Raw genomic sequence first — 15,412 nt, 5'->3', positions numbered from 1 at the left:
ACCTCCTTTTGTTAAAGAGAGCGCTCTCAGCTCACATGGTGTCCCATTTGAGTTGAGTGAGACCTTAATAGAGGGTAAAATTACACTAGGAAACTCACCCTGTTTGATGGGGTGCAGGGTAACCGCCGTACTCAATCGGCCCGTGCCCAGGCTCACCAGGTGAGGAGTGTTGGTTGCCACCCTGGAATCACAATAAAGGTTTTGATCAGACAGGTGTTCTAAGAGGGTGTACAAATACGTGTTCTAAGGTCATACCTTCATCACCTTAGAACACCAAGGACCATGGTCCTTGCTTACAAATAGCAAGAGGCGCTAAGATACCACACGCCATCGCCATCTAAAAATGTGGTAATCAACTTACTACCACTTTTTTAGAAGTCATGGTCAGTGTTAGCGCATGGGGCGAGCCTAAATATCATATAAATATAAATGGGAGTAAGGTATCCTAGTAGGTACGTACTATTCATGATGTAGTAAATGTAAATATTTAGTCATTATACTAGTTGCATGAATGGTCTTGGCCTAACAAGCGAGATTTGAACTACCATTCGCATTCCCTGTACCATAAGATTTTTCAAACAACTGGCTTATTCCTATTTCATCCAATATCTTTCATAAATCATCTCCACTCATATTTATCAAAAATATCTTCAACTTCAAAACTGTTAAAAACTGAATACATTGCAGTCGCTATAAATCTTCCACCACATCTGTCTGTTTTATTTTTATTTCACAGTCACACATTGTATCTTAGTTTTGTTTGGTTCACACCAGTTTTTTCAGGATGCGCTAGGCGCCAAGCTGGTGTTGGTTAGGGAGGATATCACACATTGCTGTAACCAATAAAAAAACTGTTTCTTTTTTATCTTTTGCCCTTTGGCAATGCGAATGTAAAGGTAGGTACAAAGTAATAGAAAATACAGGAAAGGGCAAAAGATAAAAAAGAAACAGTTATTTTTAAGATATAAATAAGAGTATATCGTAGTACAGATGTGAGCAAGACCTTGGAAAAGGAACTCTACCTCTAGGCTATTGTATTCTCCATAATGATTGGAAGAGAATATCCTACTAATATTATAAATGCGAAAGTTTGGATGTCTGGATGTTTGTTACTCTTTCACGCAAAAACTACTGAACGGATTTTGATGAAACTTTACAGTATTATTGTTTATAACCCAGAATAACATATAGGCTATAATTTATGACGATCTGTAACAGACTAAATTTCACGCGGGTGAAGCCGCGGGCAAAAGCTAGTGTACTATAAATGTATAGATTAGGTACCCCATTAATTTTCTTCCCTAAGCAGTGATAGGGTTAAACTATTATGGATTAACTAGAAGGTATTTGTAGAAACTATGAATATTAACTGGAATGTATTTGTAGAAACTGTAACTTTCGTGACTTTTTTCACATTAGACCTCGGAGGAGACTGTGAAAGATCACATGAAGAAGTTCCTCAATTATTGGAAGATAATATCAACTTAGTTAAACCGGTGCAGCGCGTGCGCACCTTTGCACAGGAAACGTCTATTTCTGGTGGCGTTAACTTTTGTCCTTATTGCATTTCCTTTTCGTTCAGGTGGGTTTAAAAGTAAAAAGACATAATTATGGGGAAAAGAAGGACATTCACAAATACAGTGATTTAATTTCGTTCATATTATAATGTTGGGAAAAAAATAGAAGTTAAGGTAGGTATTTTATCTTGAGATGCGCGTTAGTTTCTATGATAGACCTTATAATTAAGTCGCGGACGAAAGGTAGTCTAATTTACTCTACAGGGTGTCCTAAAATTAGCAGGTCACACTGACACCAGAGGTGGAGATGAGCCTAAACGCATCGAACAAATCTTTTAAAGTAACTAATATCAGTCTTATTTCAAAACTCATCAAACTTTTCTATGGACATTATTAAATTAACTAAAATTGGTCATATCTCAAAACTTATGGAACTTTTCTGAGGACAAGTTAGACTTTTTCGATGCATCTTAGGCCAAAGCTACCTCTAGTGTCTTTATGACGTGTTAATTTTGGGCACACCCTGTATAAAGAATTTGTCTTTATTTCTGTGTATCGTATCGTATCGTTTCAGTCAAATGACGTCCACTGCTGGACAAAGGCCTCCCCCAAGGTTTTCCATAATAGCTCGCAGAATTGCTAAAATCAAGTGGTAGTGGGCGGGGCACATAGCTCGTAGAGACGATGGCCGTTGGGGCAGGAAAGTTGTCGAGTGGCGACCACGGGCTGGAAGACGTAGCGTGGACAGGCCTCCCACTAGGTGGACCGACGATCTGGTAAAGGTCGCGGGAAGAACCTGGATGCAGGCAGCGCAGGACTGCTCATTATTTCTGTGTATTTGATTGAAATTTCCCTTTCCTTTGTTCTTAATTAATACCTAGACAATAACCGCATAATGATTCAAAATAACTGAATTAGACTCGTGAGTAACGACTTGACTCAAACCTCACCCCTGACATATCCCAGACTTGGTTTGTTTTCATCCAATTCCATACAAAACCAATGTTAATGGCCCTTTGAAGCAGATCTACTACAATCAACTCTTTGCCCTCAATTTTAGAGTCAATTTTCTATTGACAAAACGTTACTTGGTCGATGACTGGAAAACTTTTTTGTTCAACCTATTTTAAACTTTAATTGTATCGAAATAGACTCCAATGTCGAATGGCAAGGGATTGTCAACACTGAAACCTAAAGTTCAGCTTGCCACTTTTATCCTTGTTTTGTGACCCTTATGTCAATGTGGTTAAGGGCGAGGTTGTGTTGTTTATTTTGTTACGTAAATAGACAGAAACACGTGCTGCGTTTTGTAAATATTAACTTTTTTTGACTGACATTCTGTTTCGAATGTTAGTTAAATTATCACAGAAGTCGTGTAATTTAACTTAACAATCAAATAAGCTGCACCCTGGCTTCGCACGACTTAATATTTTATACTAATAAAGAAAATGAGATGATATTTTCGTACAATAAAACAGTTTTTACACAAAAATAACCAAAATTAAAATTCTTCGGTATAAATGCCAGAAAAAAATTGACAATTAAAAAACTCCATCGCAAAAAGAAAAACTATTATTTTAAAAGTCAATAATAAAGTTTTCTTATTGAAATGGTGCTATAATGTGATAGTAAAATTTAGTAATTTAACGAAACTTTAAAGTTAAAACAATAAAAATTTCCAATAAAAGTGATCCCAAGAACTAAACCAATCTGTTAGTGGCTGACATTAATTTCTCTAACAGCAAAGTGGCAGCGACTGATAGTGCTGAACAAAAAGTAATGCTAACGATAAGCTCGCATGTCTGGTTAAATAAAAACCGATCGACAATTAATGCACTTCTTGCGATGCAGTAATTGAATCGTCCAAGCCACAGCTGGGAGAGAACGGCCAGGCAAAAGAAAATATATTTCATAATCACCATTACAGCCACAGGTCGTCCACTGCTGAACAAGGGCCTCCCCTAATGATTTCCAGATTGGTTGGTAGCGGTTTGCATTTAGCAAAAAACTTTTTTCTGTTCAGAACATGGCAGGTATTTGACCGGAATTGCACCTGATGTTAAGTGAAATACAGTCTAGTCTAGAACTACTGAAATAAAGCTGCTGTTTCTGCTGTAAACCTAAAAGGCAACGTGATTCTCTTGATGCGTGGTTTAGAAATCATTTGGTAGATCTTCAGAGTCACTAAAAAAAGTCTATGAGAACTCATCCAGAAGCCTTTGAATGTGTGAACAATATCTATCGCATAAGACATTAGTGCTGAATAAACTTTTAAAGTCCTGTAATTTTTCTTACAATACGGTCAAGTTAACTGCGCACCTGGCTGCTATGACGTCAGACGCTCTGGTACGACGTGGCGAACGCGGGGAGGTGTGCGGGTGAGTGCGAGGAAGTCACATTCAAGCGAGGTGCGCAGTTAACAATTAACATGGTTGTATGCCCGGACTATGCTGGCTGTTCAACTTGGCCTGCATGTTACTCTCATTCCAGAAGCACGCTAAGTGGTAATTATCCGGTTAGTTGACTGATAAATTATTAATTTAGTGTGTGAACTTGCCAATAACCAAACACTCGTAAACCAATTTGTTAACTCTAGTTTGATGAAGTTAGTAATTAAAACTGGGTAACTTTACAATCGATTAATTAACAATTCGCGTGGGATTGAAATTAATCAATAAATTGTAAAAATATTTACTTATAATCCGTGTTAATAGAAACTGGCATATAAATCTATATTAATGTTGTAAAGCCGAAGAGTTTGTTTTTATTTTGGTTGAACTCGCAAATCTCAAAAACTACAGGTCCGGTTTGCAATTTTCTTTATGTTGGATAATAGCCCATTTATCTTTTCTTTTTTTATTATTTACATTTAAGTAATAAGTAATAAAGTAATAAAGTCTTTATTGTGTATGAACAAAGGTTACATTTTGACGTTCATAAGTGCCACTTGTGGTCTAAACTGAATAAATATTTTTGATTTTGATTTTTAAGAAGGCTATAGTTGTGGCTATAGGCGCTGCGACCAATAGCAGTAGAACATCAATTAAGAATGTTGCGAAAACGGGAAAAAATATTTTTAACTCCTGGCTGAGTTGCACCACTATAATTTAACCGTGACTATAAAAATAACCGGTGTGTTTTGTTTGGAATTTAACAGACTTTTGACGAGCGCTGGACAAACTACTGTTTTGACGTTCGTAAATATTCATGCGGGGGAAGCCGTGAAACGAAATCTATCAACATGATATCTAACGGGGGTAAAACGAGGTCCACGCGTACGAAGTCGCGGGCGGCCGCTAGTTTACTAATAATTCTTACAAAGAAATGTATCAGACATCCCAATAATTCACGGGAGCTAATCACAAATCAACCACAAAACATATTTATCACTACCACCTTAAACAGAACCACCGCAAGACTGGACAATTACCCAACCGCAGGCAAAGAGGATAATGTTTCTGTAACCGGAGATTCAGCTGAGAGTGGTGTCAGGTGCCTGGTTAGAGTTACTGTAACCGGAGTCTGTGGTAGATGTGATTTGCAGAACTGTATGGATTTGGTCAAAATAAATATGAAGAAACAACAACAAAACAACGCACACTCATAAGGATGGGTAGCTTGGGGTCATTGGACAAAATTCTACGTGCTCACAGACCGGGCTTTAGTATAGATCGTTCCATCCACGAAGACGCGCCCCACCATTCTTCCGCTAATGTTTGAGTGTTATCGGTATAGCCTGACCAGGAACATAAAAACCCTGGCATAGAGGCGCGTCAATTGCATTTGATAGTGCAACACTGAGTACAGTCGTACCTGTGTTAAATTAATAGGCTAACTTTATGTATCAGGATTCAGGATTACGGGCTAATTTGATATTTTCATAAATTAACGAAAAAATATTATCGTAACCTGATTTAAATAAATTAAATGAAACCATCAATCGAGCTAGTAGAATTTATTTTATTATTCATCAATAATCAAATTCAGAACTTGAATATTCAACTGCAATATCTGCTCATGAACGCTTCAAACTCGGTACTTCTTTCCCAATCCCATAAAATTCAACACTTAGAAAGTGACAAAAATTTTTAAATTAGGTAGTTGAAACAAACCACAGCTAATTTTCATAGTGGACTGTACTATACGATAAACATGTCAGTCAATTTGACAACCTTTGTCGGAAACATTATTCAATGAAAATATTGTCCGAACCCTTAGTATTTCTCTTCGACAAAAACTTTAACACATTGTGAACCACTTTTCTTTCACGACCATAAAAATATTTTAGCAATTTAATTCATAAAACCAATTGCGCACATTTAAAATAAACTTTGTTTACACTTTGACAGCAATAGACTGACATGCAAGGTGACATGTCAATGAAGTTTTCAGTTACTGTTGCCATTAAAAGAAATTAGTACCATTAGTTTTCCGCAACATGGCGAGGGTTTTTATGTTCCTGGTCAGGCTATACATGCTTTATCTATGATTGCACACGCTCACTACAATAACGACGCTCGGATTGCTCGGATCAAACTCCCCGCACCCCGCGCGATCGAGACCGAAAATTGGTGGGACGCTCAGATCATAGAAAGAGAATTTATCTTCCCTTCTATGATCTGAGGTGGGACGCGTCTTCGTGGATGAAACGATCTGGACCGGAAGCAGCGTAGAACGTCCATCCATAAGGTGACCGACAACCTCATAAAGGTATCAGGAAGGCGCAGGCCGTTAATGTACAGCAGTGGACGTCCTATGGCTGAAATGACGATGATGAAGCAAGTATAGTTTAGTAATTATTATCATCATCATAAGGTTTAGTCTTTACATTTAGTCTCCACTACAGGAGCACGACCCTTTCTAATTAACCAAAGGCGGATTTGGCCTACCTATCCCCATGCATGGTGGCCTGATGGGTTAGGTAAGAAAACTAAGAAATAGTGAAACGTGGTTATAAGAACACTTTTGATCTAGACACCTTTCAAACTAAATCAACTAGATCAAAGTCGGAACATCACTTCATCCCTTCAAGTACTAGTAGCACTAGTAATACTAGCGAATCGACACACAATAAAAATGTAATTGTTACCGCGGTCTTATGCCGCCTCAACCGCTGTTCACTTGTACCATACCACAGAACAGAACGGTTACCAACTATTTTTGGTTCTACCCCCGAACTGGAAAAAAGTGTATTTTAATATGTAATGTAACTTAGTTTTTATTTTATTCCAAAACAAGAGTGTTTAGATAAGTAACAAAATACCTAGATATAGAAGAGCCTCACTTCCTGGCACAGGTATATTTTTACAAAAATGGAAGTTTGGTCAATATTTTAATTATTGTAAGCCGTTTTATATTATTTATTTATTTATTTATATTAGGGAAACAAACAATTTTATCACACAAAAAAAATAGGACAGAAATCAGCAAAGTTTCCACAGTTAAAATTAATACAGAGTGCAGACTAAAAATTAATTAAATAGTAATAAATTATACATTAATTTCTAAATGTCAAATAAATACAATGTCAATTTTATAAAATGTCAAACATTATGAAATAAATTATTTATTATTTATTTATTATTATGCGACCACTTAGGGGAATACTACCCATACCTTATGGGAATTTATGGGCTCATCTCCCAAAACCCTTTTACAGCCTGATAACCGTACAATAGGCCCGCCATATTAGCCGCTAGATCCACAATCCAATATCTGTCCGATAAGATACCGCGCGCCTGCGCTCTGACTCATCTGAGAGCTGTAGTAATGTATAGTGGATTCTTTGATATGCGTCGTTGGGAATGTTGGGATAGATCTACGTAATATTTCTATTACATACTTAATTTTAAACTTGCCGTTTAAACTTTGGGCTTAGTAAAGCGAGCTTAAGATAAAGTAACATAGCTTCCACCCATAAGGTGGACCGACGACCTCATAAAGGTAGCGCGAAGGCGCTGGATGCAGGCCGCCACCAACCGGTCATTATGGAAATCATTGGGGGATGCCTATGGCTGAAATGATGATGATGATGAACATAGCTTAGCTCAGTGGCGGCGTAGCATGGGTTGGCACCCGGGGCGATCACCCCCATCCCCCCGTCATAAGTCCTAAGGCACCCCCTGGTACCCCCCATAATTTTGGGGTTTTACCTACTGATTCGAAGATTGAAAGACAATCGCACTCCCCCCCCCCCCTACCCCCCGTATCAGACTTGCCATGCAGATGCGCCAGTGAGTACCAATCTGCGCGACTTGTGTCACCCCCTGATGCTTGGCACCCGGGGCGGACCGCCCCCACCGCCCCCCCCTTACGCCGCTACTGGCTTAGCTCTTGGTCTGTAACCAGGACCACGAGGAGAAAATCTCTATAAAAACAATGGGCGTAGGGGAATGGGAGACCCCTCGAAGCCGGAGAGGCTCGCTGGACAGCAAGACTCTAGCCTGAGACGGAGTTAACGACAATAACTTGCGACTCCGTTTCATTGGGCTCTGGTGGACTCCGTCGATTTTTAGTGGGTATGCCTCGCCTTTATTGAGCAGACGGGGGGAGTCCCACATAACCCACTGGCCTAGCTAAAAAGCACTTTTGCACGTCCCAGTATTAACCCTACCACTACTTCGGGACATTGAATGGGCCACTGCTGAGAAGAAGAGCGCATGAAACTCAAGCAGTATGGCTGCTATAACATATGCTAGTTAGAATATAGGTATCTTAACAAAACACAAATGGCGACAATTTTGCTTTATCTAATAGATAAAGCCTTTACCTTAGCCTTGACTATTCAATTTCAAACAAATGTGTCCGTAAATATCTAGACAAATGAGTAAAAACTTGATTTTGTTTCACGATCTTGTTAGACTTCCTGAGTTTTTGCTAAAAGCTATTTCCTTTTATACAACACAATTTACTTAAGTAGGATTGCTAGAATATGAAATAGACCTTTTGCACTTTGAATTTATTAGCACTTCGGTAGATATTTATGTGAACGATAGAATTTTAACATTCTAGTTCACTAAACAAATTAATATCAAGGAAGAACTTGTCTAAAACACTTAATTTTAAAACTAACATGAGTTTTCAAATAACTGTAGGGCTGGTTTTAGTGTCACGCGGACTGCCAGTGCGGATCGCTCCGCACAGCCGATCTGTATGAACTGCTAGGGAGCGAGCGGTTCCTCCGGACCGCATTACTCTAAAACGCTCCCTAGAAGTTCATAAAGATCGGCCGTGCGGAGCGGGTCCGCACTGGACGGTCCGCGTGACACTAAAACCAGCCTAAATGCTGTACAAAATGCATGGGAGAATGAAGTCAACTAGCCGACTGGGTAGGGTAATAGGGTTGCCATCCATATGGGTTTCCCCGGTTTCTTCTAGTTTATAAGGCATCCAGGGTGCGTCCGGGCGGGGTTCCATTTGTAGTCCGGGTTTAAAATTTTCAGTCTTAGGCCGATGCCGCGCGACGGGACTAATTTAAAAAAATCTCGGCTCTAAATCCGGGGTTTTCACGCGACTTATCCTGCCTGGTTTCCTTAGAGATGGAAACCTTCCACTGGGCTAGATCGCCTGTCCATCGGGCAAATAAATAACACTATTTTTCTAATGGAAAAGTTCCAAACCTAGATTCCTATTCGTACAAGGCAAACCGTGGGTTCCACTTGAATTAGCATACTTTCGCTGGTGATTCAGTAAATCATAAAATTGCATAGAAATCATTTGTTTAGTTTGAGAGATTGAGTTATGTAATGGAGTTGTTTTGTCTTATAAAAATGATGAGTCATCATCTTTTCTATAATCCTCGGATTAAAAGCGAAAGTAACTATCTGTCTGTGGGATTATAATGTTTAAAATGAACCAATTTAAATGAGAACCTTTGATTTGGTTAGCATAGAGAAATATTCTTCCTTGGAGAAGAACATAAGTAGGCTACTTTTGTTGAAGTCTTGAAAGGGTTAACATATTTGCAAAGGAATATGATATTTGAACGTTTAGTGAGCAGGTTTCATACGACAGAAACTTGAAATTCATAATCATCATTTCAGACACAGGACGTCCACAGCTGAACATAGGCCTCCCCCAATGATTTCCTCATCGCCCGGTTGGTAGCGGCCTGCATTCAGCGCCTTTCTGCTACCTTTATGAGGTCGTCGGTCCACTTTGTGGCTGGACGTCCACTTGAAATATCTGATTATGAAAATAAATGATTATGATTATGATTGAAATTGAAGTGACTTTCATTGGTTGTGTTTTTATGGGCGGTAAAGCTGTAGATCCTGGCTACACAGGAGTTTATAGAGGTGGGAGTGGGAACGAGAGATTTTGTTCATATTAAAGAACATACAACGGTCAAATCTATAAAAGCGAAAGGTCAGTGACTTCTTCTTCTTATCACCATAACTCCGCTACAAGAAGGGCGTTGTCAGCAGCATTAATTAAATCCTCCTGACCTAACTGACTCAATAACTCAGTCACTCATCACCGAAATCCTCAGAAACTACAAGTGCTAGGAGTCTCATATTTTGCATGGAGGTTCCTTTTAGAACGTACGTGCTCACTAAGACGGGATTTTTCAATATTCAACTCCTAAGGGGGTAAAACGGGATTTAAGGGATCCACGCGTACGAAGTCGCGGGCGGCCGCTAGTAGCATATAAAAGGCTTAAACATGGTATGGCCGAAGCCTAACATTAGGGAGGTCAGATCTTATCAATTAAATATTCAAAAATATTCGGTCCATGCGAATGTCACCCGCAATTAGATATAATGATAATGCGATAGCAATCAGCATTATAATACTGTGGGGGCACGGCAGTGACCCGCCAAGGCCGGCGCTTGAACACGACAAAACACATGGCGTTTTATGTTTAACTTTATGTAAAGCTATGTTCGCACAAGTAGCGAGTAACTTATGTTCTTTTTATTTATTTTTATCTTATTTAATTTTTTTGCGATTAAAGTCGTTTCTTAAACAAAATTTTAACAACTTGAAAAATCGAACTGCCTAAGGCAGGAATCGAACCCACGACCTTTCGCTTGCCGGGCGACTAATTCATTTTCTTTTATTTTGTCAGGCGAGTAGCATAACTTTAAAATAAAATAACTGGTGCAACCCAGGGTTAAACTAAAAATTGATGACGAATTTACTAGACACTGGCTAAATACGTTAACCGCACGAAGCCATGATAAAAAAAAAACAAAGATAAAACTAACGCCCGTATTTACAATCATTACTATGAGGTCTCACAGTGCGCGTGGACGCACAGGGTGACACACGAACCAATCACAGAGCTCTATTCAACGCTGTAGCTGTAGTCCCTAATAACGTAAATTTGACCGTAACTATGACGATAACCGGTGTTTTTTGTATGGAGTTTGACAGATTTTTAACATTTGTAAAGTTAAAGTAACATGGTGCAACCCAGCCTTAGCATATGTGTAGGTACTTAGATTAGCTTTCAACATGTGTGGCCTAAGAAAGACTATATCCATTAATGAGGGTATAGTATGCATGTCATTGCACGTTCAGTCAGACGTTTATACTGAGGAAGACTAGACTGAAATAGAACTGGACGTTTGTTGTTTAGTTTAGGACTTAGAAGCTAGTAAACGGCTGTGGAGTGTAATAAGAACGTACTTATTAGAAACAGTCTCTATTTGGAAAGACACTAATGGAATTTAATTTAAATTACTGTCTTCGTAAGCCTTTTCGTATTCCTTTTAGGGCAGATTTTTCAATCGTCAGACATCTTTTACTGAAGAATAAACTTGTCATTTTGACATATTTCCCATGCAAAAACTGTTCATGTTCATGTGCCAAACTTATTCTACAGTTAAAAGTTATAGAATATCAGAATAAATGGATGGATGCATACAATTTATCAAAACTTTTGTCGGACTTCAGTTCCTCTGACGAATCTTACTCTCGAATTTATCCTTTTATATGCTGTAATTTGTGTTTTCGTTCTTCAACGTATTTTTAACCTTACACAAAATACGTTATTGCATTGCCATATGTGACTAGCCTACTGCTACTATATTAGACTAGATTCATGGACCCTATTCATATTTTGATAATATGATACGCAGAAATCACCGCACGGTTTACTAATGTGAAAATCAATAAAATATGCCAAGCTCTAACAGTCCCGTATCCTATTTCTAATACCGATCAATAATAATAGATAAATGATATCAGAAATAACAAAGTCCCCTTCCCAGTTGATGATTGCGCCCCAACGCCCCCAGAAATAGTTTTAACGAATGAATCAACACGGCGCTAACCGACTCTATTATAAAATTAGATGCCGAAACCAAATAAAATGCGTAAAATACATATTCCGACCATCATTCCTTCGTCACACTCTATGCGTTTTGTCATAGACTGAATAGGAGAACAGAAGAGACAAGCTCTTGCAACTTCTGCTGATGTTATTGACATGCCTTTGCTTACAACTTTCTGGCAGACTTAAAATATTATAATGTGTGACTTTATCATAAAGGCAAAATATGCTAATATTGGTGCTAAACTTAACTCTCTGTAAGACCTTATTGTTTATCCAATACAAACACTATGTACACAACGCGTGGATAAAGTCTACTAAAACATCGCCTTTTGGCTTTTTTATTACACTTGTGCCAAAATAAAACAATAAAGTTAACTAATACGTCTCAATATATGAAGCTGAAACACCTGATCGAATTCTTTCACCGGAATAGTTGGTTCCATATGTGACATTTACAGAAGGGCGCTACATCTATGTATATACTAGGTTTATTCCGATTTTTGCCACTTGACGCTTCAGAATCGTTGCATTTTATTATAAGAATGTCAGTCATGCTGCCATCTGATCTATTCGGCGAGCATAGGTCAAAAATAACACCACGATCGAATAGAAGTGACGCATCTGTCCCCTATTCTATGCACAACCAGGAATAAGCGTTTGTGGTTCGTCGACCCCTCTAGTTGCATCAATTCAGCTTAATTGTTACTGCAGAGCCAAATAGTTTGTTTACTGGCCCTTAACCAGACTTGTCTGATGTCTGACTAACGCTTCCTGGGGCGTAGAGGCGGGTTTGGAAGGAACACGAGAACGATTTTGGAAGAGTGACACTTAGGCTGGGTTGCACCATCTTACTTTGACTGTAATAAACGTCAAAAATAATATGTCAAATTCCATACAAAAACATCGGTTACTGTTATAATTACAGCTAAATTAAGATGGTGCAATCCAGCCTTGAAGTGAGAGTGATAAAACTTTATCTCGATTGTAGGTATGCAATACTAAGGCTGATTTGCACCATCTTAGTTTAACAATAACTATAACCATAAGCGGTGTTTTTTGTATGGAGTTTGACAGATTTTTGACGTTTGTTAAAGTCAAAGTAAGATGGTGCAACCCAGCCTAAGCAACTTTCGGTGTAGGGTGGGTGTCCGAAATCTGTTAATTGTAACAATTTAATTGATTCTAATGTAGAAGCTATTTTATCCTACTAATATCCTACTTAATATTATAAAGGTGAAAGTTTGTGTGGATGTTTGTTACTCTTTCACGCAAAAACTACTGAACGGGTTTGGTTGAAACTTTGGCGAATCTGTGGCACTAAATTTCAGCGAATTGCGGGTGAGGCCGCGGGCAAAAGCTAGTTTTTAATATTTTAGGGAATGCAAATGTTTTGTTCGATACAGAAGTTTTTGTTTAGGCGACAATGGTAACTGAGTAGGTCTTGCGCTGCTTCTAATCAGCGCTGGATCTTTTAGTACTACGAAGCTGTGGTAGGGTTAAAGTAAAACTAGGACGTGTAAAACCACTTTTTAAGGCCAATTTGCAGAATATAAATTGCTTTTAAGAGTACTTAAAATCCATCCGAAAGTCTTTGCGTAAAAGATAATTAAGAATCCATATGCTCACAAACTATTAAAGATGCAATAAACATATTGAGTATTGAGTAACTTTCAAGTTATTGATATTAGTACGATTTTAGAAATTATTTACAATCGCGTTGTCACTCTTTTTATAATGAGTAACGCCTTCGTATCACAATCTATTTATGAATCATAATCTATTTATAGAATTTCAGGAATAAATTCAAACGACTTCGGGAAATCTCCCGCCCCACGCAATGATGAATCAACAATTTGTCCGGATAAATCCGATTTTTTGGGCTAAATTTTCTGCGACGTAGCTGTCCAAATGACACTAAATTCTCCTTGGGAATAAAAGTGCGTTTTTTAAATAACAAACTTTATTTTTGTGTGGTCGCTGGTGGTCGTGATTTCAACAGATTCAGGAAATGAGGAGTAATAAAAACAAAACCACGTCACTTCGTTAACAAGCTGTTAAAGCTGCAAGGGATGACAGTAAAAGTGAAAAAAAAAGTGAAAAGTGACATGAACTAAATTTCCTAAACACTGCTAGCTATCTCCTGAGATCTTCAAGGCGAGAGTGAATAGGCACTTACAGGGCAGATATGTACCATCCTAGACTGCATCCCACTTAACACCAGGTGCGATTGTGGTCAAATACCTGCCTTGTTATGCATAAAAAAAAATCGTCGGAATCATTGGGGATTAGATACGATTAGTGAAATTATTTCTGAATTAAGGTAGGTAATGAGTTATATGGAATCCTCAAGCTGCAAAAGTAATTTTCGGAAGGCGATTTGTGAACCAACTTAGGTAGTTAGGAGACTTGTTTGTTTATCCAAAGTCAAAAATGTGGTCAATATAGCAAAATAATTGCTCTCCAGAGGGCTGAGTGTGAGTTTTCATAAAAAAATGACATTTAATATATGACGCATTGTACAGCGCCCCTAGCGGGAAACGTTCAAAAACTAAAACTTTTAAACGCGTTTAGTAAGCGCGTTTGATGTAAACTCACACTCAGCCCACAGAACTCTTTGGTTTCTTCATGATCGGTCACACTAACTCAAAACACCTGCTTTCCGAAAACCATTTTAAAACTACAGAATTCGACCCTCCCGTTACCAAGTATTTAGTTTACCCGTTAGGCCTACGTGATATCAATCTCGTCGCCACTTCTCCGGCTTCGTCTTGACCTTCAGGGTTATTGGATTACCCGCTCCGCCGAGCGGAGAATTTGAATCGCAACGCACTCGTGTGAGCAGCCATACTGGTGCGGAGACGGAGCGGACACGGGCTATAGTTCTTGCAACTAACGAAGAGTTGCAACCAACGTGTGAGATTTACTTGTGTGTGAACGTGTACAAGCACATAATGATAGTGTAATGTCCATCAAAACTTAAAAAAAACGAACAGTAGCGAGCCACCACACATGTAAAGCTCACTCGCCTTCGTGAATTGCAACAACTATACTCAAACACGTCAGCCGAAGTTTTGAATGTAGCCATCTTTGTCTTGAAAATTCAGATAACAGCATGAGTGACAGAGACATGGAGAAGAAACTACGTGAAAGGCGTTACTGAATAGCCCGCTAGCGATGAAAGAAGAAGAAAAATTATTTTTGATTATATTGAAATGACTGAGCAACGGATTGACGAAATAAATGGCGCACACGAACACGACGATGAAGAAAGGAATGTTCAGAATTCAGATGGATAAATAAAATGTTCCTTTGATTATTCAGGTAAAGGCAGTCCACTGCTGCATAGTATAAGTTTCCCCGTAGGAACAGCGTCAAACCTACTCAATGGACTGACGATCTCAAGAAAATAGCTAAAAGCAGCTGTCTGAAAAAAATGGGAGCTTGTGCTATTTTATCCTTGGAGAACTAATGCCCGTTAAGCTTTCACAATATTTTTACACGCATACATTTTTTTAAACCTGCAATTTATAACTCTGTCAAATTGTCTTTTTATTTCTACTTTTTTTTGACTGGCTTTAAAACATTGATTAAGGAATGAAAAGTACGAGTACCT

At 38.5% G+C, this 15,412-nt stretch overlaps 1 protein-coding gene across 1 annotated transcript in view; it reads right to left on the bottom strand.

Moving 5' to 3' along the window:
• LOC135084560 (uncharacterized) overlaps positions 1 to 15,412 on the bottom strand; it is a 131,574-nt gene that overhangs the window by 72,462 nt on the left and 43,700 nt on the right. Inside the window, exon 3 of the mRNA XM_063979323.1 lies at positions 99 to 181. Coding sequence (XP_063835393.1) covers positions 99 to 181 — 83 coding nt within the window. The remainder of the gene's footprint in view (positions 1 to 98; positions 182 to 15,412) is intronic.

The sequence above is a fragment of the Ostrinia nubilalis genome, chromosome 26, assembly GCF_963855985.1.
Source record: "Ostrinia nubilalis chromosome 26, ilOstNubi1.1, whole genome shotgun sequence".
Taxonomy (NCBI): Eukaryota; Metazoa; Arthropoda; class Insecta; order Lepidoptera; family Crambidae; genus Ostrinia; species Ostrinia nubilalis.
This window is presented reverse-complemented; position numbering and strand designations above follow the sequence as displayed.